This window comes from Tauraco erythrolophus, chromosome 2 (genome assembly GCF_009769465.1).
Source record: "Tauraco erythrolophus isolate bTauEry1 chromosome 2, bTauEry1.pri, whole genome shotgun sequence".
NCBI classification, from domain to species: Eukaryota; Metazoa; Chordata; class Aves; order Musophagiformes; family Musophagidae; genus Tauraco; species Tauraco erythrolophus.
The window spans coordinates 124,585,543-124,611,202 of NC_141466.1; the positions used below are offsets into that span (position 1 = coordinate 124,585,543).

General features: G+C 35.9%; 1 protein-coding gene across 1 annotated transcript in view; it reads left to right on the plus strand.

Moving 5' to 3' along the window:
- Positions 1 to 25,660, plus strand: part of KIF16B (kinesin family member 16B) — a 142,197-nt gene that overhangs the window by 63,003 nt on the left and 53,534 nt on the right. Inside the window, 20 exon segments of the mRNA XM_086631102.1 lie at positions 2,556 to 2,675; positions 3,247 to 3,272; positions 3,274 to 3,296; positions 4,541 to 4,661; positions 4,663 to 4,676; positions 8,876 to 8,958; positions 9,137 to 9,225; positions 16,355 to 16,408; positions 17,954 to 18,273; positions 18,276 to 18,551; positions 18,554 to 18,687; positions 18,689 to 18,833; positions 18,836 to 18,871; positions 18,874 to 18,973; positions 18,975 to 19,069; positions 19,072 to 19,300; positions 22,712 to 22,743; positions 22,746 to 22,869; positions 23,751 to 23,848; positions 24,382 to 24,431. Coding sequence (XP_086487228.1) covers positions 2,556 to 2,675; positions 3,247 to 3,272; positions 3,274 to 3,296; positions 4,541 to 4,661; positions 4,663 to 4,676; positions 8,876 to 8,958; positions 9,137 to 9,225; positions 16,355 to 16,408; positions 17,954 to 18,273; positions 18,276 to 18,551; positions 18,554 to 18,687; positions 18,689 to 18,833; positions 18,836 to 18,871; positions 18,874 to 18,973; positions 18,975 to 19,069; positions 19,072 to 19,300; positions 22,712 to 22,743; positions 22,746 to 22,869; positions 23,751 to 23,848; positions 24,382 to 24,431 — 2,169 coding nt within the window.

A 25,660-nucleotide genomic window follows, 5' to 3' on the forward strand; every position in this document is an offset into this window, starting at 1 on the left:
TTTTCCTCCTCGCTTAGTAGCCATTTGTATTCACTGGAGTGCTCCTTTGTGGATAATACTTGGCTTGCTTTGTTTTCCACAGTTTATGAACGCGTCTTAAATGCTGGGGGAGTATGTGTACGATTTTCTGTTCAAGGATAATTCAAGATAAGATGCATGTGGTACATTCAGCTTTCTTAAACTCTACCTTGAGGTTTTCATAAATTTTCTGAATTAGTAGCTTTTTTTTTTAATAGGGGCAGTGACCTTTGCTGCTTTTGTCATTTGACTTATGGATTCACTGCTTTTTCAAATTGTGTTGCACAAATGAAAGTGAATCAAATCATGTGTTAAACTTAATAATTTCTCTGCCTTACAGTATCTTACAGACCTTCAATTTATTTCAAAAGAAGTCTGCCCTCCTTTAGAAACATCCTTCCTATGCCATCGAGGATGAAAGAGGGACAATTTGGCTACTTCTTTCTGGCCTTTTCTTCTCTTTCTCTTGCTGTGGGAGAACAGAGTAATAAAGATCTACTGTTGGGGTCTCTGTGATTTCTGTTTGGGGCAGAAGGGCACAGTTTGGTGTTTGAAGGCTTCCTTGCAGAACCTTTTGAATCTGGAATTAAATTTTAAGTCAAATGATTGAAGTTTAGCAGTTCCAGATACCTGATTAAGCTTCAGGATTTTTAATTTGTGTTCTTTAATTTTAGATCTGAATAAATAAGCAACACATCTATTTTAAATCATGATTATACATACTTTATTTCTGAATATAGTAAAAATGTGTTAAATGTTAAAAGATTGGAAAATGTCTCTTTTTTATTATTCTTAATTATTTGTGAGATATTTTCTTATTGAGTGGTAACTTCATTGCCTCCTGAGATGACTACTTTTCCTCAGTCGGGGATGTTGGCAAATACTTTGTTATGCCGGGAAAAAGTGTTCAGCTCTTAATATTTCACCAGTTCCATTGGGCCAAAGGTGCCAGCAGTTGTGTAAACGGTCACCAGTCCTCAGTGTTTTAAGTCTTCAACCTTGTCATATGGGAACATTATAAATTATGTATAACAGTAGATGCTACTCAATAAATACTTAATATGTGATAGGTATTTTTGACTGAAATTACTTTTTCAGTCAAACAGTGATTTAAGCTGTATTTTTTGGTTTTATGAGGTGACACTTTTCTAATATGAAGGAAAAACTGGGTGCAGTTTGAATGTCAGAGAGCTGAAGGGCTACACAAATCGCAACTTTTTTCTTTCTTTCTGAATGCTAGAAAAAAGTTTTTAATCCATCCATGACCAGAGTGGGATTTCCTAGTTTTGTTTTAGAGTGTCTTTTATATGTTGCGTCATCATCTTGTTTTTTGCCCTGGTGTATCCATACTTAGAATTCCATAAAGAGTATCAATATTGGTGACGTTTTGTACTGTGCAGGGAAACAAGATACTGCATCTGTTTTTCTTCTTCACATTTGTCAAATCACTATACTTGGGGAAAATACATGTAACAATCTATCTGCTTTTTTGACAAACAGCATAGTGTCTTGGTTGGCTCTGGAGAAGCCATACTGATGACTTGAGAAAGGAGTTGTCACACTGCTGTCAGAAAACTTATTTGCCATGTTTACTAGCACCAGGAAAAAGTGTGTGCCTTATAATACACAGAAGTGATACTTGCTGACGTTGTGTCTCCTTCCTGGGCTGCCAGTCTCCCTTGGCTTGTCAGGGCTTAGATGTTTTACGCAGAAAAATGCAGTCGTTTTGAAAGGCTGTGTGTGTGCACATTCACAGTCTCTGTTGCAGTTATTTTCCAGGCCTAGAAGCCAGTAGGATTGTGTTTCTAAAAAATGAAGTTTATGAATACTAAAACTTATTTCAAAGCTATAATTAATTTCTTACTTATTGCGTAGACTTTCTGATCAATCCAACATCACATGATGTTTTATCTAAGGTGGAAATGTCCCACTTGTAGTCCTGCTGAATGATGCGTCCTCCTACAGGGGCTGTACAATGTTGCCCGAAGGAACTTCGAAGAATTGAAATTATATGCTGCAAATATTTCCTACATTTATTTACTGTTGTCAGTGCTTCCCTTACATTGGAGGATGTTTTAACTGCTTAGGCTTACCGAGTTTTCAGATGTCTGGGGTTTTTACTGTGCAAGGTTCAACTTATTTAAAGGATTGCCAAAAAGTTTTCTGTTTTCTATTCCTTAGCCGTACTGAATTCTGAGGAGTTTTAAATTCTTCTTACCATTATGCAAGGTGGTACATGGCTTGCTTTTAGACAACATTGCTTTGTTATGCTCTTGATTGATCTTCCTTATCTGGTATAATTCAGCTGTTTGTCCGGTTTCTTTCAAATAACACCTCCACTGATTTCCTGAACAGCAAGCTTGGAACGTTCAATGGAAATGCAACAGTCGCATTGAAAATGTGAAAAAACATTTGAAAAACACTTCCCCCCCCCCAACCCCGATATTTCAGAGAATAAGTTACATTAAACGTGGCTTAGAAAGAGAAGGAAGAGTGGTTATTTCTTGCATATCCTAATAAAGACTTGTTCTTTACAGGAACAAACCTTGGCTTTGAGGAAAGAAGGGATAGGTGTTGTGTTAGATTCTGAACTGCCTCATCTCATTGGCATTGATGATGATCTGCTCAGTACTGGTATCATCTTGTACCACTTGAAGGTAAACAAACATCTGTGTTTCCATAGCTTTTATGTGCCATGTGATTTTTTTTTTTTTCAGTAGACAAATTGTAGTATTAATTTGCTATCTAAATATAGCATTCATTACATTTCTCCACCATAGTAAGAAAAGCTCATTATGTTTCTCTGCTATAAAAAGCTTAAGAAAAACTCTTAAGAGGTTGCAACTGATTGAACTAAAATACCTGTTTATTTACTGTTTAGGTTTATCCTGAAGGTCAACTGGTTAACCAGAGATAGGTGTTTAATATTCCTTCCCACATATATTGTTTTTTCATTCATCTTATTGCAAAGCTTGACTTGAAATCCAAGTCTAGATTAGTGCCTTAAAACCTCAAAGCTGGTTCTACAGAGGGCAGTTGAAACTTGGATTTCCTGATAATATTGTGTAATCATGGCTGTGAAAGCATTCTAAAAATGCCGCCTGTTTTTTTTTTTTGTATGTTTAAATGTATATTCAGGTTACTCTGAGAAAGAGGAAGGATAACTTGTATCTTTCTGGGGAGGAATGGAGATTTCAACTGGAAATAATGTGTTTCTCTCTTAATTAGGAGGGCCAAACATATGTTGGCAGAGAATGCTGTGACAGAACAGGATATTGGTATGAAATTTGGCATTTTTTTACATTTTTTCTTCAGTTGTTTTTCCTTCTTCTAACATCCCAATATGTGAACAAAGCTTTGTAAATTTTTTTTTCTCCTGTTTCAGTTAGTTGTCTGTATGTGCTTGCCTATTTTAATTTTTAGAAAATTTGAGGGCTGAATTATATGGGATTTGCTTCAGAGAGCATGACTTCTAGAATAGCTTGTGGGCTTAAAACTTATTCATATTCATATAATTGTTACTAATTTATTTCTTGCTTCTCTTGTAATAGCATCCTGTAAAAATACCATCCCTTTTAATACAGCACCTGTCACAATTACTGCACAGTCGTTCTCTTAATCTTTGTATAATGATGGTATGGTTATGTTGTTATACCTAAAGCAGTCTTTGTACTTGAGGTTTGAGTTGAAGAAATTTCTGGAAGTTGGTAGAAAGTAGGTAGGCGACTTGTACTGGTTTTTTATTTGCTTCTTATAAAGCAGCTCACTGCCGGACCTGGACTGCCCTGTCAAACATCTTGCTTGAAGGCAGTTTCACTAAGTAAACTGCATCTTTTAATTCTCAAGTGAGAGACTGAGAGTCAAATCACATAGGTCACAAGATGCCTGGATTAAAATTTCTGTATAAATTTCATGAAACTAGTGAATTTGCATTGCTTTGTGGTATTAATAAACAGCTTTGTGGTATTAATAAACAGTACAGGTAGAGATAATCGTACATGAGTTGAAGAAGAGACAGAAAGTAGCGTAACTGATTGATAAAAGGCCTGATTTTAATAGAACGTAAGAACCTTATTTCAGCCATCCTTGTTAGTCTACAATCACAGATTGTATACTGTCTTTTCAAATTTAAGCATGGTTGCTCTAAGGTCAAGAAACTTTTATTATTTCCCAGAAACAGGTCAAAAAGCCTTGTCTCTACAGATATATTTATTTTGATTTCCCATGTGCTATCAGAAGAATAGCATTTACTAATCTGGTGCTAAAACATAGGAGGAAAGAACATTACACGAAAAAAACCCCAAGCAACCCAGCACACTTCTCTTTCCACTACAGTAAAACAATAAACATTGTCGACATTTAAGGCATGCAGGATGTGATGACAGAAGGAAAAAAATGTTGTCTGGAATAGAGAAAAAAGATATTTATCAAGGACATACTGCACTACATATTTGAAGACTAGTATAGCATGCTAATCTTACTAGTTGTTCAGAGATTAATTATGTTATTTCTTTGTATTTAGTTCTTCATGGCCTTGATTTGGAAAGTGAACATTGCATCTTTGAAAATCTTAACGGTACTGTGAATCTAATACCACTGAATGGAGCGCAGTGTTCTGTGAATGGTATGCAGATTACAGAGGCCACACCTAAACCAAGGTATTACCCAGCATAATGTCATTTTTGATACAGCATCTTTGTTTCTTTCTGGCAACAGCGCTGAAAAAAATCTATGTGCTTATAAAGGGGTTATTGTTTAATTCATTTTAATTCCATGTGTTCTCAGCTATAGCCTAAAACCATCAGGAAAGCCACAGAGTTTTTGTCTATCAAAGGATTGTCATGTGGTGAAAAGAGAATTCTTACTAATTTAAGCCACTTCATAATCTTCAGTATGAATTGATAGTTACCCTTTGATTTCGTTCAAGGTTATACATAAAGTGAACTCCATGCCAGATTGCTTAGGCTGCCGTAATAAAGAAAAAGAATATTGGTCTCTATAGGCCTAAAATAATGTCAGAGACACCCCCTGCCCTGTTCCCCAAACTTCGGGTCAGTCCTACTTAATGCTCTGTTGCCAAATTCTCTGTATAGCAGGAGATTCAGCTGGAGTATCTGTTCACTGCAGCTGTAGGGAAGTGACAAAGGGGAGGCTAACCCTCATGGAGGAAGTATAGAGAATTATAGTTTTAATATAAAAGCTTTAAAATCTGGAAGTGAAAAAGCAATGGGGACAGCTGGGAACAAAGGTGTATTGTGTTGGCCTGGAAAGGACTGGCTAACAAGTAAGCTGGTGAGTGTTGCCACAGAGGTTTGGGATGTTTTATCTTCCAGGAGCACCCAGAATATCTTCCCATTTAGCAATGAACTGAAGGCCTGTTCAGCAGTGAGTCTGTGATGCAGCTCAGCTGCTGAAAAGCGATGTCACTTTACATTCCTGGAAAGAAGCTTCCAGAGCAAGCTTATTCTAACAAAGGGAGGATGCAGTGTTGAGCAAGGAAAGTCTTACGTCTTTTCTGAACTCAAACAAGTGCTTCAAAAGTCTGTATTCAGAAAGTTAGAGAGGGAACATTGATTTTGTAGTGTCTATTTCTTCATGGAAAACAAGAGCATATGTGCTCATTTCCGTTACAGATACTGGGGGGAAAAGAAAGCCCAGCCCCATTTGTCTTCTGTTTGAGTAAATCCCATTGATAAATTGTTAGCAACAGCACCATTGACACTAATGGCAAATAACACTGTAAACAATAAAAATCCAGTTGCAATGACTCATCTTTATTTTATCCTTCTGCATTTCAAAGGCAGTAAAGGTTTGATGTGCCTCAGGAGAAAGCAGGCGTTTGGATGCTATTTCTCTCTTCCAGGCATATGTAACAACTTAATTTTTGTACTGTGAAGAGTGGAAACATGGCTTTTTTCCTCCCAAATTTCTGTCTAAAGAAATTTGCAATTCAAAAGAAGGGGGAAGGATTGCTTTGAGTTACTGAATTGTGGAGAAACAGCTGCACAAGCTGACCTGTAGCCTGTGTAACCAGACTGGGTCCGAGAGAAAGGTGACAGCTATGACATCAGGTGGGCAAAGCTGATGAAAGAACTAGTTTAGCGACTTGTGCCCAATCCATGTATCCTTGCTGTGCTAGCATTTAGTCTCGCAGCATGAAGTACCAGCCTCCTTAAACATCCGCTTTGGGTAACGCTGATTAACTGCTGATATATTTAAATGTTTCCGTTAATCATTAATAACTGTTAATTTGAAAATGTGTTAGGTTTTTAGACTGTCATGGGTTTTAAAAAAAAAAAAAAAAGAGGCATAGTAATTAATTACCGCTTCCTTCTACAGATTAATTCCAGCATTTGTGAATTCTGGTTAATGTGACCTTTTTTGTGTAAATGTAACTTCTTAAGAATAAAAAAATATTGTAATAACATAGGGAAAGATTTCTAGAGGTAACTGACCTAAATTCACAATTAGTTTGTCCTTTACCTTAAATCTATCCTCACGTTAAACCAAGCTTTCATCTTTTTTCGGCCAAACTGCCAACCCTTCTGTACTTAATGTAACCTCACACTGCTTGTTTTTTTTTAGTTTGTTAATAAAAAAAACTTTGTAAAAATAAAAAAGTGACTTTTAGAAGTTGGTGAGATCTTAATGATAGATACATTTGTTTGCATAGTTCCAAAATATTGCTCTGTGTAAGTCAGAGATACTTGATGACATTCAACGACGTTCATCTTATATGTGTGTTTATATATATAATTTTATTTTTTTTTAATTTCCATTGCTCTCTGGTAATTTATATGACCAGTTAAATTGCAAGATCAGAGCTCCGCAAGTGATAAAGAATTTTTGCCTAGTTTTGTTGTTGTTAGTACTATCAATGTATTTGACAAACCTTTTTTCTTTGCCATTTAACATTCAGGGAGAATAAGAATTGTTGCTTACAGTAAATAAATGGAAAGCAAACCCCATAGCAAATCCAGTTATGTTTCCATGACGACATTTACGCTGTACTTGGTGTACTTATCTTCTGATGGAGAGCTGCATCGTACAACAGCAGACAATCAAACCTGGTGCTTAGGAAATATTTGACTGCACGGTTTTCTCCAGACTAGTTTTTTCTGAAGAAGTTTTGATGTTGATGCTTATCTAAGTTCTGTCAAGTGGGAATTAAGATTGTAGAATTTTTCCTTAATAATAGCATAATGCAAAAATGATCACAGTATTCAGAGAAGTACTAAGAGAAACCTAGGATGTTCATATGATCCGTCATCTGAGTGTCATGTGCTTGCTGTTAAGCCTGTTTCTCCTGTTTTCTCTTAAATTCTTGAAGTTAGGAACACATATTTATTAACTGTATTAATTTCGAGATTTTAATTAATTTCAGTTGCTTCCACCTAGTAAAGTGGTCAAAATGTTTACAATTAATTATTTTTATCTTCATTTGAAAGTAACTGAAGGAATTTTGTAGAAATCCTCACTGTCACAAAATCCCTCTCCAGGCAGTCAGCAAGAGTGGAACAGATGAATGTTTGGGACAACTGTGAGCGTATGAAGCAGTAGTAGGCTAAAAGCAGTTTTAGCCCTTTCACTACTGCAGTCGTGACCATAGAGATCATTTTAAAATGCTTACCTAAAAGTGTGCCCAGCGCACTGCTCGAAGGAAAGGTCGTCATACAAATTAGAGGTGGTATCAAAATGACTTTGCAATACAAACCTACGTACAGATTTATGAAAGGTTATTCTTTCAAGATTAGACTGAGGCAAACTGTTGATATGGTCCAAAATGGAGGTGTTGTGTAGATAGCAAGAAGTGATGTCATGACTATAGAGCTTTTTACCAGTGATTTGCTAAGACTGAATGACCTTATTTGGATTGATATTCCTAATTAAGCTAATTTTAAGAGAAGCATTCCTTATTGAGGAGAGCATGTCATTCTTAGATGGTTTTGAAGAATTTGTTTGTAGTGAACAGTTTGAATGCAGTTTTTTTCATACTGTGAGTGTAATGGAGTTCTTTTTTCTGTTTAAAAATGCCTCATACCGACTGACAGATAAGGCTTGATCCTGTGGTGGCTAACTTGGAAGACTTCCATGTTATGACAGTAGTGCAACATCACTGACAATATACTACTTTGTAGGATGGTACTAATCTTGGTGCCATTATCTTGAAAAAATGATAAGAATTGCCCAGAATCTCATTATTTGTGATCTGTACCATAGCTGATTAAATACAAGAATGGATGTGCATTGAGCAATACGAATTATTCAAGGTTCTTCCCTCAGAAAATAACTATTGGGTATAAAAGCCTAATAATCCCATTTTGAGTGACAATAAACTTCAATGTTGTTCCACATAGAGAAGAAAAAGGTGAGAGTCCACATTATGGAGATCTGGAGCTTTCAGTGTAGGTGGGTTCAAACCTGACTGCGATCAGTAGTGGACGACAAGTTTGTTCTTACTCACATTTATGGACGTTCCCATTGTATCTGGTACCTACTGGTGGCTTCTAAATAGCACTGTGGAAGAGTGTATAGATGAAATTGGGGCAGCTGCTTCCACAGCTTCCTTTACCTATATTTTTCCTTTAGCTGAACTGCATGGCCTTTGTGTGTGTGAACACGAGTGGTTTGTCTTTGTTTGGTTGGGTTTCTTTTAGGTAGGAAGACGAAGGAACAAACTGTATATAGCAGTTAACGTAGCCATGACCGTGCATTGTTATACACTTGAATTGTCAAAATGCATTTTCATTTTGTTCTTGCTTAATGGCAGTCTGCTTACATGTTGTTGTCTGAAAAATTACTTGGCATTTTCAGGTATAGTATGTTGTCAGTGAATGGCGTGTGTTTTTCTCATCAGGTGCTGTTATATTACTTGGAAGAACCAATATGTTTCGCTTTAACCACCCCAAAGAAGCTGCTAAGCTAAGAGAAAAAAGAAAGGTGAGATTAAATCAGTGTTTGGGGAAAATTAAACCTTTTCACAATTTTCTTGTTATATAGATGTACCTTGATTGTTGTAGAATACTCTTTTATTTGCTTCATATACATTTAATATTTCATAAACTGAAGTAAGCACATCAGTGTTTGTCTAATGCATTTATTTTTGGTCTGTTGCTAGAGTGGACTGCTATCTTCCTTCAGCTTGTCTATGACAGATCTTTCAAAATCTTGTGAGAACCTGTCAGCGGTTATGCTTTATAATCCAGGGTGAGTATATTCTAAAATATCGTTATTAAAGTTGCAACTGTTTATCATTTTGGTGATTTGAATGTTCCAAATGGCAGTAACAAAGTATTTTGTTCTCAGGTTAGTAGTATGCTTGTTAAATAATGGGCTTCTGAATGAAGCCAGAACTTTTCAGAACTGTTGTCTGAACTAGTCCATGCTAGAAAATGGGGTAACGGACACTGAGGAACTTCCAACCTGCTTAAAACTTGCTTTTACCTTGGTTTCTTCTATTAAACACAAGAAGAGTAACTGCACCAGCAAACAGCCACCCTGAGATCTAACACAAAGGAAGTCGTAGTAGCTGGAGTTTGGGAGACAACGTTTGCACTGTAACCAAGGCAGTTTAGCACAATAATGACATGACAAGTTTTACGTTTATGGTTTCTTCAGAATTACAAGTTAACTATTTTTCCTGAGAAAATACACATTGTAAACTGAAAATTAAGGGTTTTTGAGTTTCTATAATACCAATACAAGCATAAAAAGGCTGGGAAATGAATGTCTTATCTTCTCATCTATACCTTCTAGTAGATGGCCAAGTTAGAATGTGGAAAACAGGTTTGTTTTTCTTTTAATACAGTTACAATGACATAGACAGCTTACTGTAGAGAAGCTTTTTTAATGTTTTACCAGTGTTTTTAAAATGACTTAGAGAGAATCGATGGTGTTTTCTTCAATTTTCTTTTTCAACAGCTAGTGCCTATGTTTTGAATTGAGTGTGAGATGAGGCACTTCAAACACCTATGTGCTTTTGAAAAATTGACTGTAAATTGAATTACAGGCTTGGATAGTGCAGCTTTATTCCTGAGTTTTACTGTGAGGTTGCTCTTTATCCATTAGAGCTTGGGAAGACGGGACAGGTAATAATAACTTCAAGTTAAACAATGTCTTAAATACAGTGAATATGTGTAATAACAATGTGACTGTTACTCTTTTGCTGCTGAACTAACTACAAAGATCTCAAGGTAGAGAGCTAGTTGCTCATAAATTACATCTTTTTTCAGAGATTGAAGAGAAAGTCAAAGAAGTATATGTATTTTTTCTGATTCTTTAGCTTTTTGGATAGTTTGATCTAAAAGCTTCTAGTGACAGTTGCGAGTATTGTATTTTCTGAGGGCTGGGGAAGTTCCTGGCTGTTCTTTATTACCTCTGGATATCGATCAGCTACTGTGGGTTTTTCCCCGACTAACACTGTTACTCTGCTACAATACTGTTATGAATAATTGCATTATACTGCACCGTACTGACCTTGACTTTGCAGTCAGTGTAGAGTAGGATAGATTGTTTCGACATTGCCTGCGCTTTTAGTCTTTCAGATTTGCAGCAAAATATAATGGCATGGGCAAGGCCCAGTTGAAGGTAGGCTTAAGAATGATTCCTTGCCCAAAGAGTTAATACTGGCTTCTGATAATGCCAGATGGTGTCTTATAGAGAGGATTTTTCCTGTGACCCTTAGAAAAAGAAAAAAAAAAAAAAAAAAAGACTTAAAAAAAAGTCCAGAGTGTTACTTGATTGTCTCTATGAAGGAGTAAATTGCAGCAAATTCTTCTTTTCCTCTAATATATTTTGTGGAATATAGCTTCTTTGTTCCTTATCAGTTCTTCAAACATCTTGCCTTGCTTTCCTGGAAATCAAACGGTATGAATAAAATAATTAAGTTAGGAATGTATACAGCAATTTTTAGAAACACTACCAATTTTTCCCATCTGACATTTCTTGTAACTTTTTTTCCTTTCTTGGATGTGATTATCAGAGTGCCATTGCTGTTGAAATTGAGGATAAAATTAGGCGAAATACTCTTCATGTTCCTGAATGCTTTCGTGCCTGTTTTTATTAGACTATAAACTACGAGCAGAGGGTTAATTATTGATATTCTCCTGCTAGTCTGCATTCAATTAATCTTTGTGAACTTGCTTGCAGGAATAGATTTTGTCCTGCTTAATTTGTAAATGCAAGGATTAGATGCGGCTCAGGTTGGCTGATGTCACTGTCAGTAAAACCTACGTGAGGTTGTTCCGTAGTCGATACTACGTACGTAGGTTTTGCTAAGCGAGGAAGCTCATGGTTGCATATTCATAATTTAAACTCTTACCCCTATCTTGAATGCTTTCACTGTGTTCAAAATGATAGATACCATACCTAATAATATACATTGCACACGCAGTGCTGAGGTGGGTGTTGTCCTAATACATCAGTGCTATAAAAAAAAAAAAGCCAAAAAAAGCCAAAAAAACTCCAAAACAAACCCCCTCAAATAGGAGACTGGTTTTACTGCTTTTATGGCTGCTGCAAAGAGAAGGTAGACTTTGAAGTTTGCACTGCAGTTTAATTGGGCCCTGGTCTGAAAAATCAGTAGAAGAAAGCATCTTCCATAGTTGATGCATCTTTATGGACAGCAATTTGGCAGCAGCAGCTTTTCAGCTTAGGCTGAGATTCCATGACAGTTTTAAATTTATTTATGTTGATGCTAGCACTGCTTTCTTTCCATCTCCTTCTTTGTAACAGCACTGGGGTTTTTCTGATCATGTGGCGAGCTTGTCCTCAAGAGGTGATTCTGCAGAAAGTATTACTTTAAGGGGAACAGGTGGCTGGGGTAAATACAAGTTAAAGAAAATACGTTTTGAATAAAGCAGACCCCAAGCATTTAGGCCGTAATAAGGTATTAATGCTGATGGCATCATATTTGTAAAGAGAGAGCTTGCAGAATGCTTGAGCTCTGTGCTTCCAGCTAGGAATGCTGCTTAGCAAGCACAGTGCTGCAGTGGTTATTCTTCTGAGTGGTGACTGTGTTCAGCCTGCGTAAAACATTCAGTAAGTCTGATATCTGGGTATCAAAGGCAGGGTGATGGTACCCAAGGCGTTAGGTGGGTACCATCTTGCTTCCTGGAAAAGTGCAGATGGAAAAGAATATCCTACACTAAATTTGGTTTGGCTTTTTTTTTTTTCATCAGGAACAATGTAGGACGTGGTCCTTTGGTATGATTCTTTATTACAGTAGATTGTAGTACCAGTTGCTCATAAGATAATGGTGTACTGCCCTCCAACAGTGTACATCTTGATTCGGTAGCTGGCCCTTGTAGGTTTTTTTGTGTGCACCTTCTGTGGCTGACTAGTATTCTGCCTATTGTTAATTTAGCACTTTCAATACCACTTTTTCTTCCAGTTCCAGTATTGATAACCTAAAGGCTGGCAGCTAAATTTGCAATTTCTTTAGGTTGCAATAAATAGATTGTAAGATTTAGCAACTTTAGCAATCAATGGCAGCAGAGCCTGTGGGATATTACCTTTAGTTGTTGTGAAAGCAGATAAATGATGGATCTTGCTTCCTGTATCTATATCTTTCCCATGTGAAAATCAGAGTTTAATTGTGTTTTCAGATGGGTGGATTTTGTGTGTGGTTTTGGTGTGTGTGTGCGTGTGTTTTTGTTTGGCTCTTGATTTCCCATATGTGGAGATGGTTGCATAAAATTTTGGCTTAACATGCAAAATTCTTTGTTCTGCTTGTTCCCAGTCTTTGTTTTTTAATCTGGTGTCATGCAACACTGCTTCAGATAATAAGCTTTGGAAAAATGGAACTTTGTACATAGATTTATGCTGAAGATTTCATTTGTGGACCTTCTGTAAGCTACATTATACTGTAACTCTAAAACCGCTCATGAGAAACCTTGGTCTTGTCATGGATTTAGCATGGGGGGTTTTGTTTTATTTTGTTTTTTAAATTAATCTCATAAATTGGCTACAGAGTGGCATTGTAACATCCTTGTAGTTCTGCCAGTACTCCGTCTTTCCTAATAGATGTAGTACCAGATTGCACTTTTGTGCTGTGTAAATTAAGCTCTTGTAGTACTGTGCTAGTAGAACGGGCTTCCTTTCTCTGCAGCTTATCTACACTGCTCTTATCACTAGATTTGCCACGTTTTCCAGGAAGATGGTGACTATTTAATTCTACGCTGATCAGATTAAGTTCCTTTGTGGTAGATCTACAAAAGAAGTGGATTCTAGTCTTTATTATCTGTATTTTTTTTTTCTTTTTAATTTCAAGCTAATTTTTTTTCTATTCACAGTAGTGCTCACATTAATAAAGGGAGTAGAAGTTATGTGAAAAAGGTTTTTATTACGGATAGACTAAACTGAAAAACATCAACCTTGGATCTGTACTTTGTAAAACTGGCAGGGCTTTGTTATAGCCAGTGATGTTTTTGGTGATGCTGAGATTTTTTTTTTTTTACTAGCTTCTTAAAGAAACAAGGTTTCTGCAATCATTGACAGCCTGTCCGCCTCCCCAGATTCTCTCCTCTCCTGGAATAACTTTGAACTCATAACCAGTTTGAAGCAAATACTGCTGAGGTCGTGGTCTCAAAAGTTGTGTATTCCTAAATATGTTGAGAAAATAGGCAGCCAGCTAAGGCAGAACAGACATTGCGTAGAAATAAAGGCTGCAGCGTGAGCGCCTTCGATAGAGAATAGAGACACTGTGAATAACCTATGGCAGGAAAGCCTTCAGTGGAGCTCAGACCTTCTTAGGCAGCATCGAATCTCTGTGGCAGCAAAACACCAGGCTGTGTTAGCCTGTCTGTTCATAGGAGTGTTATTTACTTGTCTAAAATAATTAAATGTGCATTTTTTAAACGCTAGGTGTAGCGTTTGGAAGCTGTTGATTGAGGGGTTGATGATGATTCATATTTGACTGTGGAAAATATCTGTTTTCACTGAAGAACCAATTGTACATAGTTTATTCTTCTTTCCTGAACAACCTTTTAAGCACCATCAGCTTCATTTCAGAGTAAGGTAAAACTGATTGTTGACACCACTGTTGAAGGTATTAGAGACGCTTCCCACGGAGTTTTCACCACTGGCTTGTTTTTATATCAGACTGATTGCTACGATGGCTCATTTTCCTTCTATCAGATCTCAATCAAATGCTAGTTACCATTTTTATGCATATATAAAATGTATTTGCCAACTTCTGTGTTTTATAGGACAGTCAAAATATCAAAAGAATTTTGCTCTGTGTTTTGCACATTATGTTAGGCAATCCTGGAATGTTTTACTTCATTATGGCTTAACCAAGCATGGGAATACTTGTAAATCATCTTTGCCAGCTGTCTAAGCAAAGATGGTCAATGTCTGACAGCATCCAACGGACATCTGCATTTCCACAGACCACAACTATATTCCCTGGGGTCTATACTATTTGTGGACTGAAATAATGATTAATATAGTGGTATTTATCAGCCAATCCCTAGGTAAGAAGTGATAACTAACAGCTATGAATTCCAGAGGCAGACCGTAGCCAGAGCAAGGGCTTTTGGGGTATAGCTTAAAAAAAAAAAAAAAAAAAGAGAAATAGAAAGAGGGGGAAAAAAGCAGTGCATAGTAACTAGTAAATTAAGATTTTGCTTTCTAAAGGTCCCTTAAGATTGCTTTTTGTTTTCTTTGCATAACTTCATAGATTTTTGCATTGCTGCTACAGAAATTATGATGAAATTAAAAATACCAAGTTGTCATCTCTTCATGTGCTGTAATGTTGAGATAATGCCCACCTTAGACAGTCTTAATGCAAATGTGAAGGGGCCCTTGCTGAGGCATGTACATGAAGGCTACAGATGTCTAGGGTTGTGTATAAAAATCTACATTTGCTAATCTCTTAGGCATTATAGAAGGTATTTTTTAAAACGAATTTATGAGAAGTAGGGAAAAATGGGATTTGTTAAACGAGTCTTTCTCCAGTATTGCAGCAGTTAGAAAGATGCTTCTTGAGCATGTAGGAATCAAAGTTTATTTAAACTGCTTTATAAATGTTAGATTATTGGTGTATTTTTTGCACATTTCCAAGGGCAATTCTCTTTGTCATAGGCATTTGTATGATTTTTAGAAACAAACGTTAAATGTATCTAATTTTTAAAAAACCTGTCTATAGAATTGTGGTCATGACATCTTAAACCAAAGTTCCTCACATACTTGAAGTTAACTGTGGGGCAGTCTTGCGTTTTCTTTGGTGTTCATGAACTATCTCACTAATCTCCAAACTTCTTAAGCTGTACCAGTTCTGAAATAACTGGATATTTGTGTATTTGGTTTAGTATTTGAGTCCATACATAGGTTCTCTGCCCTTTAAAAAAGCATGGAGACATTTATTTTGAAAAACTTCCTTCAAAACCATAAATCTTTCAAAGGAAATTAAAATAAGTTCTGTACAACTGTAATAAGAGATGATATTAAAAATGACAAAATACTCTCCCGTAATTATTCAGAACCTTATCAAACTAAGAACATTCAAATCTCAGAATATTTTAGATAAATGAATTTGAATTGTGTTGTGCACGTCAACGTTTGCAGGAATTTGAAGTTTTTCAACCCTGCAGGTTACATCATAGTAATGTGTTTGTGGTTTTTTTTTTTTCTTGAGAGGAAAAGGAAGAACTGTGAGTGTGCCATAGCTTAGTTTTGTAACTCTTTCCCTTCTCAGAGGTGGCCAAGTTAATAAACCATAGGAAGATGAGAAGAGATCATTGACACTTGAAAAATGTTTGTGAAAGAACAATTATTTAAATTTTACTTTTGAGTAGTAATGTGATGAATGTTCTATGAATCTAACCAATTTAACCTCCTAATAAAACAAACTGTTGTTGACTTTAAAATATTCTGTACCACTAATATGTTTTTTCTGTCAATTCATTTCTTAATGATCACTCTGTTTCCCCTGCCTCCCGTGGCAGGTCTTTTCCCTGTAAAAGGACCCATCTGTCTGAGGTAGAGAAATTCAATTTCTATGTATTGATTGCCATGTCTGCATGTAGTTAACTTGCAGAGGCTATGCTAATCATTTATCTGTCTTGTTTAACTTTTACTTTTTAAACAGTTTTTTTCTCCCCCAGAAATTCATTTATTTTTCTGTTTGTACTTTTGTCAGACAGCATGATATCTAATTTGTAACCCTAATGAAAGAAATATTTTCTGTTATTGTAGAAAGTAGTTTTATAAAACTTTTGATTTGTGCCATTGTTATAATCTACTAAACAGACACCAAATTGCATCATATTTTCCCATTTTTATATTTGGGAAATAATAACCTTTTTACTGTGTTCTTTTTATTTTTTTTAATCAGGCTAGAATTTGAGAGACAACAACGAGAGGAGCTTGAAAAATTAGAAAGTAAAAGGTAACATTATTCTCTCTATGGTCTTCATGGATGTGTGTATATATGTATATACACATATGTAGACTCGTATAAATCATTCATTTGGAATCATGGTGTTACTGAGCAAGAGAGGATCTGGATATAATAATTTTGTTTGTTTTGTCTTCCATTAATATTTCTTGAACTGTTCATTCTTATTTATTAGTGACATGGTAGACAGCTGAATTGTAGCTAATGTGATCTTTAACAAAGACAATACCAAACACAAGGTATGAGGAGGGCAGACTACACAACTGTATATATTACTCTTGCTGTTAATTTTCATGGTATTTTTTTAAAAGATGACAAATTACATTCTTTGTTCTGTTCTTCTTTATGATTTAGTTGCCTTTGGATTGAATCTTGATTGGAAAAACTCATGCTGTAAACTCTGCTTCTCTTGAATAAAACTGTACCAGTCATACGTATCAGAACATTATTTAGAAATTAGTTTGAAGTACAAAAGAAAGTATTGTCGGCTGGCAAACTGAGCTGACTGTTCTGGCTCACCATAGCTGCTAAGATTTTGGAAGTAATCCTCTTACCTTGTTGCAGATTGCAGCATTGATTAAATTCATAAGCTGAAAGACACTTCCTACCGTCTCAGCTTTAGACTGCTTGCTCCGTTTTGAAGAACTGTTCATATAGTGGGACTAAGTTGAGTAACTCAGAAAAACCCTGAAACTCTGAAGCATTGAAGATGATGTTCAGAAAATGATGCAACAGAATCACCGATATTTATCCTCTTTGTTATGTTGCTAGGATTTGAATTCAGATTGTGCTGAAGTTGCTTGCTTCTGCTTTAATTTATCTGACTTTAACTTCTCGCAATATAACCAACCGTCTTGCAGGTTGTCCCTACAGGTGTCAGGCTATTGTATTAGGGGATAATGGTAACGTTTAAGTCTCAGTCTGTCCTCAGCTGGAATCCACTAGAAACTTTAAGAGAAAGATTGCACAGGACATAATAATTTATCTCAGAGTAATCTGCTCTCAAATAGTCTGTTCCTAGTCTTATCCTGTTTATCAATAATTCAGTGGGTTTACCTAAAGAGAAGACATTGTTTTATTTCATCTATTGGCTTCATTTGATGAGCAAATTTCTAATCAAGTCCTTTTATACAAGTTTGTACATATGAAAATGTATATATACATACAAATATATATTTGCTCTTCACTTTGTGCATTGATGTGTTCTATCAATATTTTATTGGATTTGACAGACCTAATACAGTCTAATTTTCTACTAACATAAATGCCATGTAGCATGTCTTCCTATAATTTATATATCCACAACTTTGTGTGTTGAAATAAACTATATGAATCTCTTTACCATTTGTCTCATGCATTGAGTCACTTTCAAGCAACCGTAATGTCTTAACCTGTGGCAAAACAAAACTATTAAAAAAAGAAACCGTTATACTACTGCAAAATCCTTGTCCAACCGTCTTAACTTATAAGGGGTATGTTGTCTTTTGGGGAAAAAAAGGAAAATTTTGAAATATGCATGTACTTGTTTTTCTGTAGGAAACAAATAGAAGAGATGGAAGAAAAACAAAGATCTGACAAAGCAGAACTTGTAAGAATGCAGCAAGAAGTAGAGTCGCAACGCAAAGAAACAGAAATAGTACAGCTGCAGATTCGAAAACAGGAAGAGAATCTGAAACGGAGAAGTGTTCACATTGAGAGCAGGTTAAAGGATTTGCTGGCTGAAAAAGAAAAGTTTGAAGAGGAGAGATTACGGGAACAACAAGAGATAGAGCTTCAAAAGAAAAAGCAGCAGGAAGAAATTTTTGCCCGGGTCAAAGAGGAGTTGCAGCGACTACAAGAACTTAATATTAATGAAAAGAAGAGAAAATGCAGATTTTCCGCGAACTAGAAAAACTAAAAAAGGAAAAAGATGAACAGTATATTAAGCTGGAATCAGAAAAAAAAAGACTTGAAGAACAAGAAAGGGAGCAGGTGATGCTGGTGGCTCATCTAGAAGAACAGCTTCGAGAGAAGCAGGTCATGATAGAGCTCCTGAGAGAGGGGATGTACAAAGAGTTGAAGAAGAGAAAGAGATCTTGAAATATTAGAGAATCTCTTTTGAAAGTCAAGGAAGCCCGATCTGAAGGTGATGAAACCTTGAAGAGTTAGAAGAAGCACAGCATGATTTCGTAGAGTTTAAAAGGAAACAACTGGAACAGTTGACTATTTTGGAAAAAGATTTAGTTCAACAAATGGACCACCTAGAAAAGGAAATAGTGGATGAAAAAAAGAGCTCTGGAACACTTAAAATTTGCACATGAAGAACATTTAAATCTCAAGAGAGACGACGAAAACTTTGTGGATGCCGTGCTCAAGGCTGAAGACGTTGACAAGATAAAGCCAGCAGAGTACAGGCTCCAATCTAAAGTACGCCAGCTGAGTACCTGAAGAGTAATCATTTGCCAGCTCTGCTGGAAGAAAACAAAGAGCTTCTGAAGTCCTTGATAGGGGCTTGTTAGGGTTAGATAATACTCTCTATCAAATAGAGAAAGAATAGAAGAAAAAGAAGAGCGGCTTGCCAGTATAGGGCTAGCACAAATCAGCTGCAGCAGCTTCAGGAAACCTTTGAATTCACAGCCAATGTAGCTCGTCAGGAAGAAAAGGTTCGGAAAAAGGAAAAGAAATCCTTGAATCAAGGGAAAAACAGCAGAGAGAGGCGCTGGAGCAAGCTGTTGCTAAGTTAGAAAGGAGGCACTCTGCTTTGCAGCGTCGTTCGACGATAGACTTTGAAATTGAAGAGCAGAAACAGAAGCTTGCCACGTTGAACAACGGCTGCAGTGAACAGGCAGGTCTGCAGGCCAGTCTGGAAGCGGAGCAAAAAGCCCTCGAACAAGACCGAGAACGGTAAGTGTTGTGGCACCTTCCGTTTGTTAGAACCTATCCACAAAAAGTGATCATTTTATACCTTAATGTTGAAAGTGTGATTTGGTCTCTGTCCCAGTGCTTGAGTTTCTTCATGAGTTTCGAGTAGTTTGCCCAGAATTGAAAACTCTGTATTGCGTTTTAAAGGGCTCTTGCTCACTCCTTGATTTCTGTTGTGTTCGGATATTTATCCCATCCTCAGCAGTACAGTATTTGCATTAGCCATCACAGTACTTAAATAAATGGTTTTACCTATCTAGAAGCTCAGCCAATCTTATGTTCTGCCCTTACAAAAACAGGTACCATCTAACAACTTTTTTCTCTTAAAATATTAGCGTGTAACATTTTATTTCTTTATTGGTAACAAGCTAGATGTTCATTCAAGATTTGGAGACTGATAGTTATAGCAGACTGCCAACTGTGTGTCTCAATGACCCATGTGCTGAACGCTTCTGGTATTCAAAGCAAACAGGTGTAATGTTTAATTTTTTGTTATGGTTCAGGGCTAAATAAAATAGACTAACCCTATATCTGTGTAAAATTTGATCGTGATTTTTAGCTTATTTGAAAACATACAGAGCTGCTTCAATGCAGCTCTATGCAATGACAAACTCTTCTAGGTGCAGAAGCAATGTCATCAGTTGTAAACGTGATACCTGGTACTGTTTTCAGGCTAAGTATGAGAGGCTTGGAGAAAAGTGATTCAGGTAAGGAAAGGTCTTCCTTTGTGGAGGAAGAGGAAGAAATCTTCTGTTTTATTTTTGGCTTGAGCAAAAATCCACTGGGATTCATGTCTTGAATCCGTGCAGAATGAAAAAAGGGCAGAATTACCATTTTTGAATGTGTTATCTGATTTGCTGATACTAGAGCTTTAAAACTTGTCATTATTGGTGAAACGATGTGTTTTTTTCTTGAGGTAGCATTTGTCATTTGTTTTTTTAATATTTCACTCATAATCTGACTCTTTTTTCATAAGCCCTTCAAGCAGGTGCTTGATTAGAAAGAACACCTATAAAAAGAAACTTGCCTATAGCCAAATTGAAGAGCTCTTCTATATTCTTTTCCTTTTAAACCATCATCAGAAGAGATTGATTCTTTTCTATACCCTGTGTAAAGGTCACTTTTTCAACATTTAGAGCCACATCTTGTGGATTTTAGTTAAACATGTTCAGTACTGATTGATCATTTTGTTGTGGATATTGCCATTATTTTTCGTAATTGTCTTGAACATAAAAATCTCGTTTTCTACACTAAGCATCTCGCTTGGCTAAAGTCAGCTATAAACAACTGGAGGTTCCACAAAAATAGACAGCTTTGTTAGCCCTCAAGAGATTGCTGGCTTGTGCGATAAGTGAAAAAATATGTTGTCAGCTGGAAGACTGAGGTTTGGAAAAGATACCAAGGAAGTGAAAAGGTCTCTTTTTTTTTGGTGTGTGTGTTTTTTTTTCTTGTTTACTTTAAAGTCCTCTTGCACAAATAAATAAAACTTTGAAGTCTTTCAGTGAATTGCCTAGAGGCCTGAATAATTCAATTCAGAATGTTTTTATGAATGTTGAGGCAGAAGAAAATCTTAAGATACATGATAGTATGTTAAATGTTTTAGGCTACTTATCTCTGGTGTTTGAGTTTAGACTCACAGTACACAGTATCTTGGGCACTATAGTAAGCATAGGAATTGTATATATTTCTTGTTGTTTATCCAGATACCATTATGTGATGATGTACCCTGGTTCAGATCAGGGTTAACTCTCTGAAAATGTTTAAATGCAATATTCATTAGAAATGCTCTATGAGCGTAAGTCCATCATAACTGAATAAAATATTTTTTTCCAGTTTGAATGATGTGTTAGCTGAAATTCTTTCACCTACAGGGATGACCCCCAAAACGATAATTTGAAGTTAACTTATACTGGAATAATGCACAGACGTTTTGTCTTTACTGGCAGAGATTTGTGGCAGTAGAATGAACATAAAACAACTTTAGAGTCGTCTTTGAGAAAACGGGGTGTTTTGCTCACAAGTGGCAATGTGCAGTTCAGTGTACTTCCTGGTGGATGCATCACACGGCTGGATAAGTTCATAGCTATAGGAAGTGGTATCTTTTGATAGTAGGATGTTTACAAATCAAGAGATAAGCTTTGTTCCTTTAATGCAGTTCTGGGTTTTGTGGTTAAATTGATTTTCCATAGATGCAAACACTGTCCTATATCTATCAGCCATCTCCCATCCACTTTCCCTCAGGATGCAAAATTGTTTTGCTGCTAATCAAAAGAAACAGATGGCTTCTGGCAGCACTGCAAAAAGTGCTCTAAAAATGAAGTAACAATTCAGCCTAAGCCTCAGCATTCATCATCTCTTTAATTTTCTGTTTCAACCTCCAGGATGGAATAAAGTAGTTGTAGCGTTGTACTTCACTTTAGATACATGCAGTTGCAGGATAAGTGGTAGAATCCCAACTTTGCATGGTTTCCTCTGCGCTTGCAGGAAATTATTTTCTTTTATTCTTTAATTTTCAAGTGACCTCTAGAAAAACAATTACCTTTAGAGACAAAAGGTGTAATGGAAACGGGGAAGATTATTACTGTGTTACTAATCTAATCTCAGCTACATTGCAAGTGAGAAGTGTGTTCTGCAGATTACTTCATTATAATATCGTTTAATTTGACTAAGTGATAAATATTGCAAGAAGTGCTTCTTATTTTATACTAGATGCCTCAGGCATTCTCAGTCAAAAATATGGTGTCCAATTTTACATATTCTATTCTGTGCATGAATCTGGCTGGTATGAAATTGTTTGTTAAAGAAAGTGAGGAAATTTCCATTTCAAAAGATGATTTATTAGATATCTGTAAAATAAATGCTAGGTGGTTTATTTTGTAAATAAATTTTCAAAAATATATATAGTCAGCAGGAATAACTGGAATATAAGATTTATATGTGTAATACACAATTTAAAGATTTTCTTACAGATATATTTGCCACATCATTGTTTTAGGTTGCCTTTCTTTTTTGGATTAGTGCTGTATATTGAATTTTAAATTTTCCTCCCCCCCATTTATTCATTTACTTTACACTGAAAGCTAGTAACTGAGGTCATGGACAGAATTCTGCAATAAGGAAAGTTTAGTCAAGTGATCCTAATAGATAGGTTAAGTCTTATGAATTAATATTTAATGTGCTGAGTTAGATACCTTTTGCATTGGAAGTTATTTAAGTTGTTTTATTAACTTAATACTACTGTTGCAGCGTGGTTTTGAGCTGCCTCTGTTCCCTATCTAAATATGCTTAAAGAACAATTATGATTACCATCCAGTGTAAGTAGAGTACTTCCCATAAGAACTATGGGAATCAACTCTAAACCAAAGCAAATTACATTTTAAGATCTCTTTATAGCCTGGACCAGGAAATTCAGCAGTTGAAGCAAAAATATACGAGGGTGATGGTGGTCAGAAAGGAAATCATGGAACATTAGAAGAGAAACTCTCCCATACCACTTCCCCTACCAGCCCCACAAAGACACAGGCACCCGCTGCTCCAGTAGTTGATGACAGGTAGGTAATCTGCATTTCTGCAATATTTGATAGATATACAAACAATAGCTTTAGCAAAGAAATATTTTGAAAGATCATTCTGCCGGGGTTGGATTTTAATTAAATACTGTAATCGTACTTAAAGACTAGTCTGGAAATAAAATCAATTTGCTGGGTTTAAATAACCAACAGGGTAATCTGTTGCTCCTGTGCAGTTTGTTCTAGAGTAGAGGTTTGTGAAACTGTAGGCTTAAATGTGTTTAAATTGGTTTTGTGTTTACAGTTACTTGTAATACTATATGGTATTGCTTTATATACACTTAAAGCAATGAAGTAAATGAAATTGTCTTAAGCCTTTTTTAATAGGGCAGCTGCCTAATATCACTTAAGATCTATTTCCTCTCTGTTCTTTTTACACTTACACATGCAGTTGTTAGTATCAACTCTTGGAACATTCCTTGTTTGAAGACCAAACCTTTCGTAGCCCGAGTTGCTGATATTGCAAAAGGGATAAAAGCAAACCGTTGAGTAACTAAAGGCACAACCCTACCCTTCTGTTCCTGCTTCATCGCTCTTACCCTCAGTGCCACTCGTATGTGGAGCTGTACGCATTGCAGTGGCTTAACCCGAGGTCCATTAAATTGTCTAATTGTGATAACAAATTGTTAACCTTTGCCTGTTAAATGAACACTTGCTCGAAAGTCCATGTTCCTTAACGAGGGATAAAACTGGTCTAACATTAAGCCTGCCAATTGAGAGTTGTGCGTTACTTAAGGTTCATAGCATTTCAAAGAACCCTTTAGCCTCTCTTGATTTTATCTAAGAAAATAGATAATTTAGATAAATAATATCTAAAAATAGAAATATCTTTCTTCCCCCCACCCCCTTTCTATATCTTGAAGGATAAATGCCTTTATTGAACAAGAAGTGCAGAGAAGGCTCCAGAATATTCATCATAAAGCTGAGGATAATGATGTTAGCATGTCCTGGTCTACAGAAAGTTTAAAGGTGAGCAGAGATGGGTAGGAAATTCTGACCTGCAACGCACCCTGTGTAACTGCTGATTTAGTTTTGTTGTTCAATAATTTTTGTCTTTTCCTGTGTTTACTTAATTTTAATTTACCACAAAAGTAAAAATCAGGGATATCAGTTTTAGATTTTGATAATGTTTTTTTTCCAGTGGCTGTTTTATGTTGTATTCCTTTTTTTTTTGCAGTGTGTAAATGGCAATAGGAAGCTTGCAGATAAAACAAAAATCTTCATTTTATGTCTGTAAAATACATTGATAAAATATCATCCAGAAGAAAGGTAGTTGTTACTACTTGCAAAAAATGCTCATTTAAAAACTGGTGATCTAATTAATCCAAAGATTGGATTGATTGACTTCTAAGCCAGTGGTTTAATAAATGTCAATAAAAAAATAGTTATTTTTGCCTGTTAAAAAAGAATGTCTCTTCCTATGAGTACTTTTAAACTAACTTAAATGAGAAAGGCATCCTTTCTAATAATCACTTGTACCTTTTTTGTTCTTAGGATACGAGAGGTTTAATAATGGCACTGTTCAACGCAAGCTGAAGTATGAGGTAGGTCATAATTTGTCAGAATGAAATGGTTGTCTTAAATTATGGCATGCCCTGTAATTAAGTTTCTTAATGTTTAGCTGCATAATTAGAATTTTGAATTTACAGCAAGATTAATGGATAATAGAGACAGCAATGCATCTTGCCAGCTGGAATTAAAGTGATTTTTTTCAGATTGGGCATAGCTTTTTCCTTATTTGAAAGGTGTGGTGTTATTGTGGATCTTTCTTCCGTGTTTTTGTCATCGTTCTTAATTTGGAACAGTATCCCTTTCCTAATTTTTAGAGGATAAAGCATTTAATGAGGAGAGATAGTCTGAATTCAGAATACCACTCCACCATGAAGGATTCATACTTGTAGTTTTAAACTGATGCTTAGACCCTCCCACCATATTTGGTTGCCGAAGTTTTGCTTGAAACATGGTTAAATTACTTGTCTTGGTGAGTAAATCCTAAATACCTTTATGGATTTAAACTTTAATAGTAGGAGGGCTGCAACACCTCTAATTTGGACTTTTTGACTTTTACATTGTTATTTTGAACTGTGTTGGAATTTTTTTGTGCATGTGTGGAAAAATACTAAAGGGCTTATAAATTTCTGCGTTGCCCTTTGAATTTCCTGTTGTTTTCGAATAAAGCAAACATAAACCAAGTGAAATGGATACTGTACAAAGAAAAACCAGTGGTAGGCTGGAAACACCAACCATTCCTGAATCAGAGCTCAATCACTTCTGTTGGATTTTCTCTCTCTAGTTTTGAGAAATTGTACAATGATTGTACAAATTTTGAATTATTGTACAAACCTAATCAAAATCAATCCTCAATTGAAGAAGTGTTCAGATCAGAAGGTTTTATAAAGACGTGTCTATTTTCTTCTTTTGAAATTTTTAACAGAAAAGTCAACAGTGGCAACCACATTATTATTTTCCACTTATGTCTAAAGATGGCAATTGTGCTTCAGAGTTGTGTGGAGAAAACACAGGAGTAAGAGACCATAAAAGACAGAAGGAATATACAGAGATGTGGGATTTATTTTCCAGTTCTGGAAGAATCTCCTCCTCTTTTACATCAGAGAAGGCATTTGGGAATGAAAGGAGTAATTCAGAACAGGAGAGCTTTGCTTGTCGTTGTGACATTGGAAGTAGCTTAATTCACTCTAAAATATTAATACTTCAAAGAGTAAGAATGTTCCTTATCAGAATGTTTTATCTACTTCTTTACAAAGTCATGACT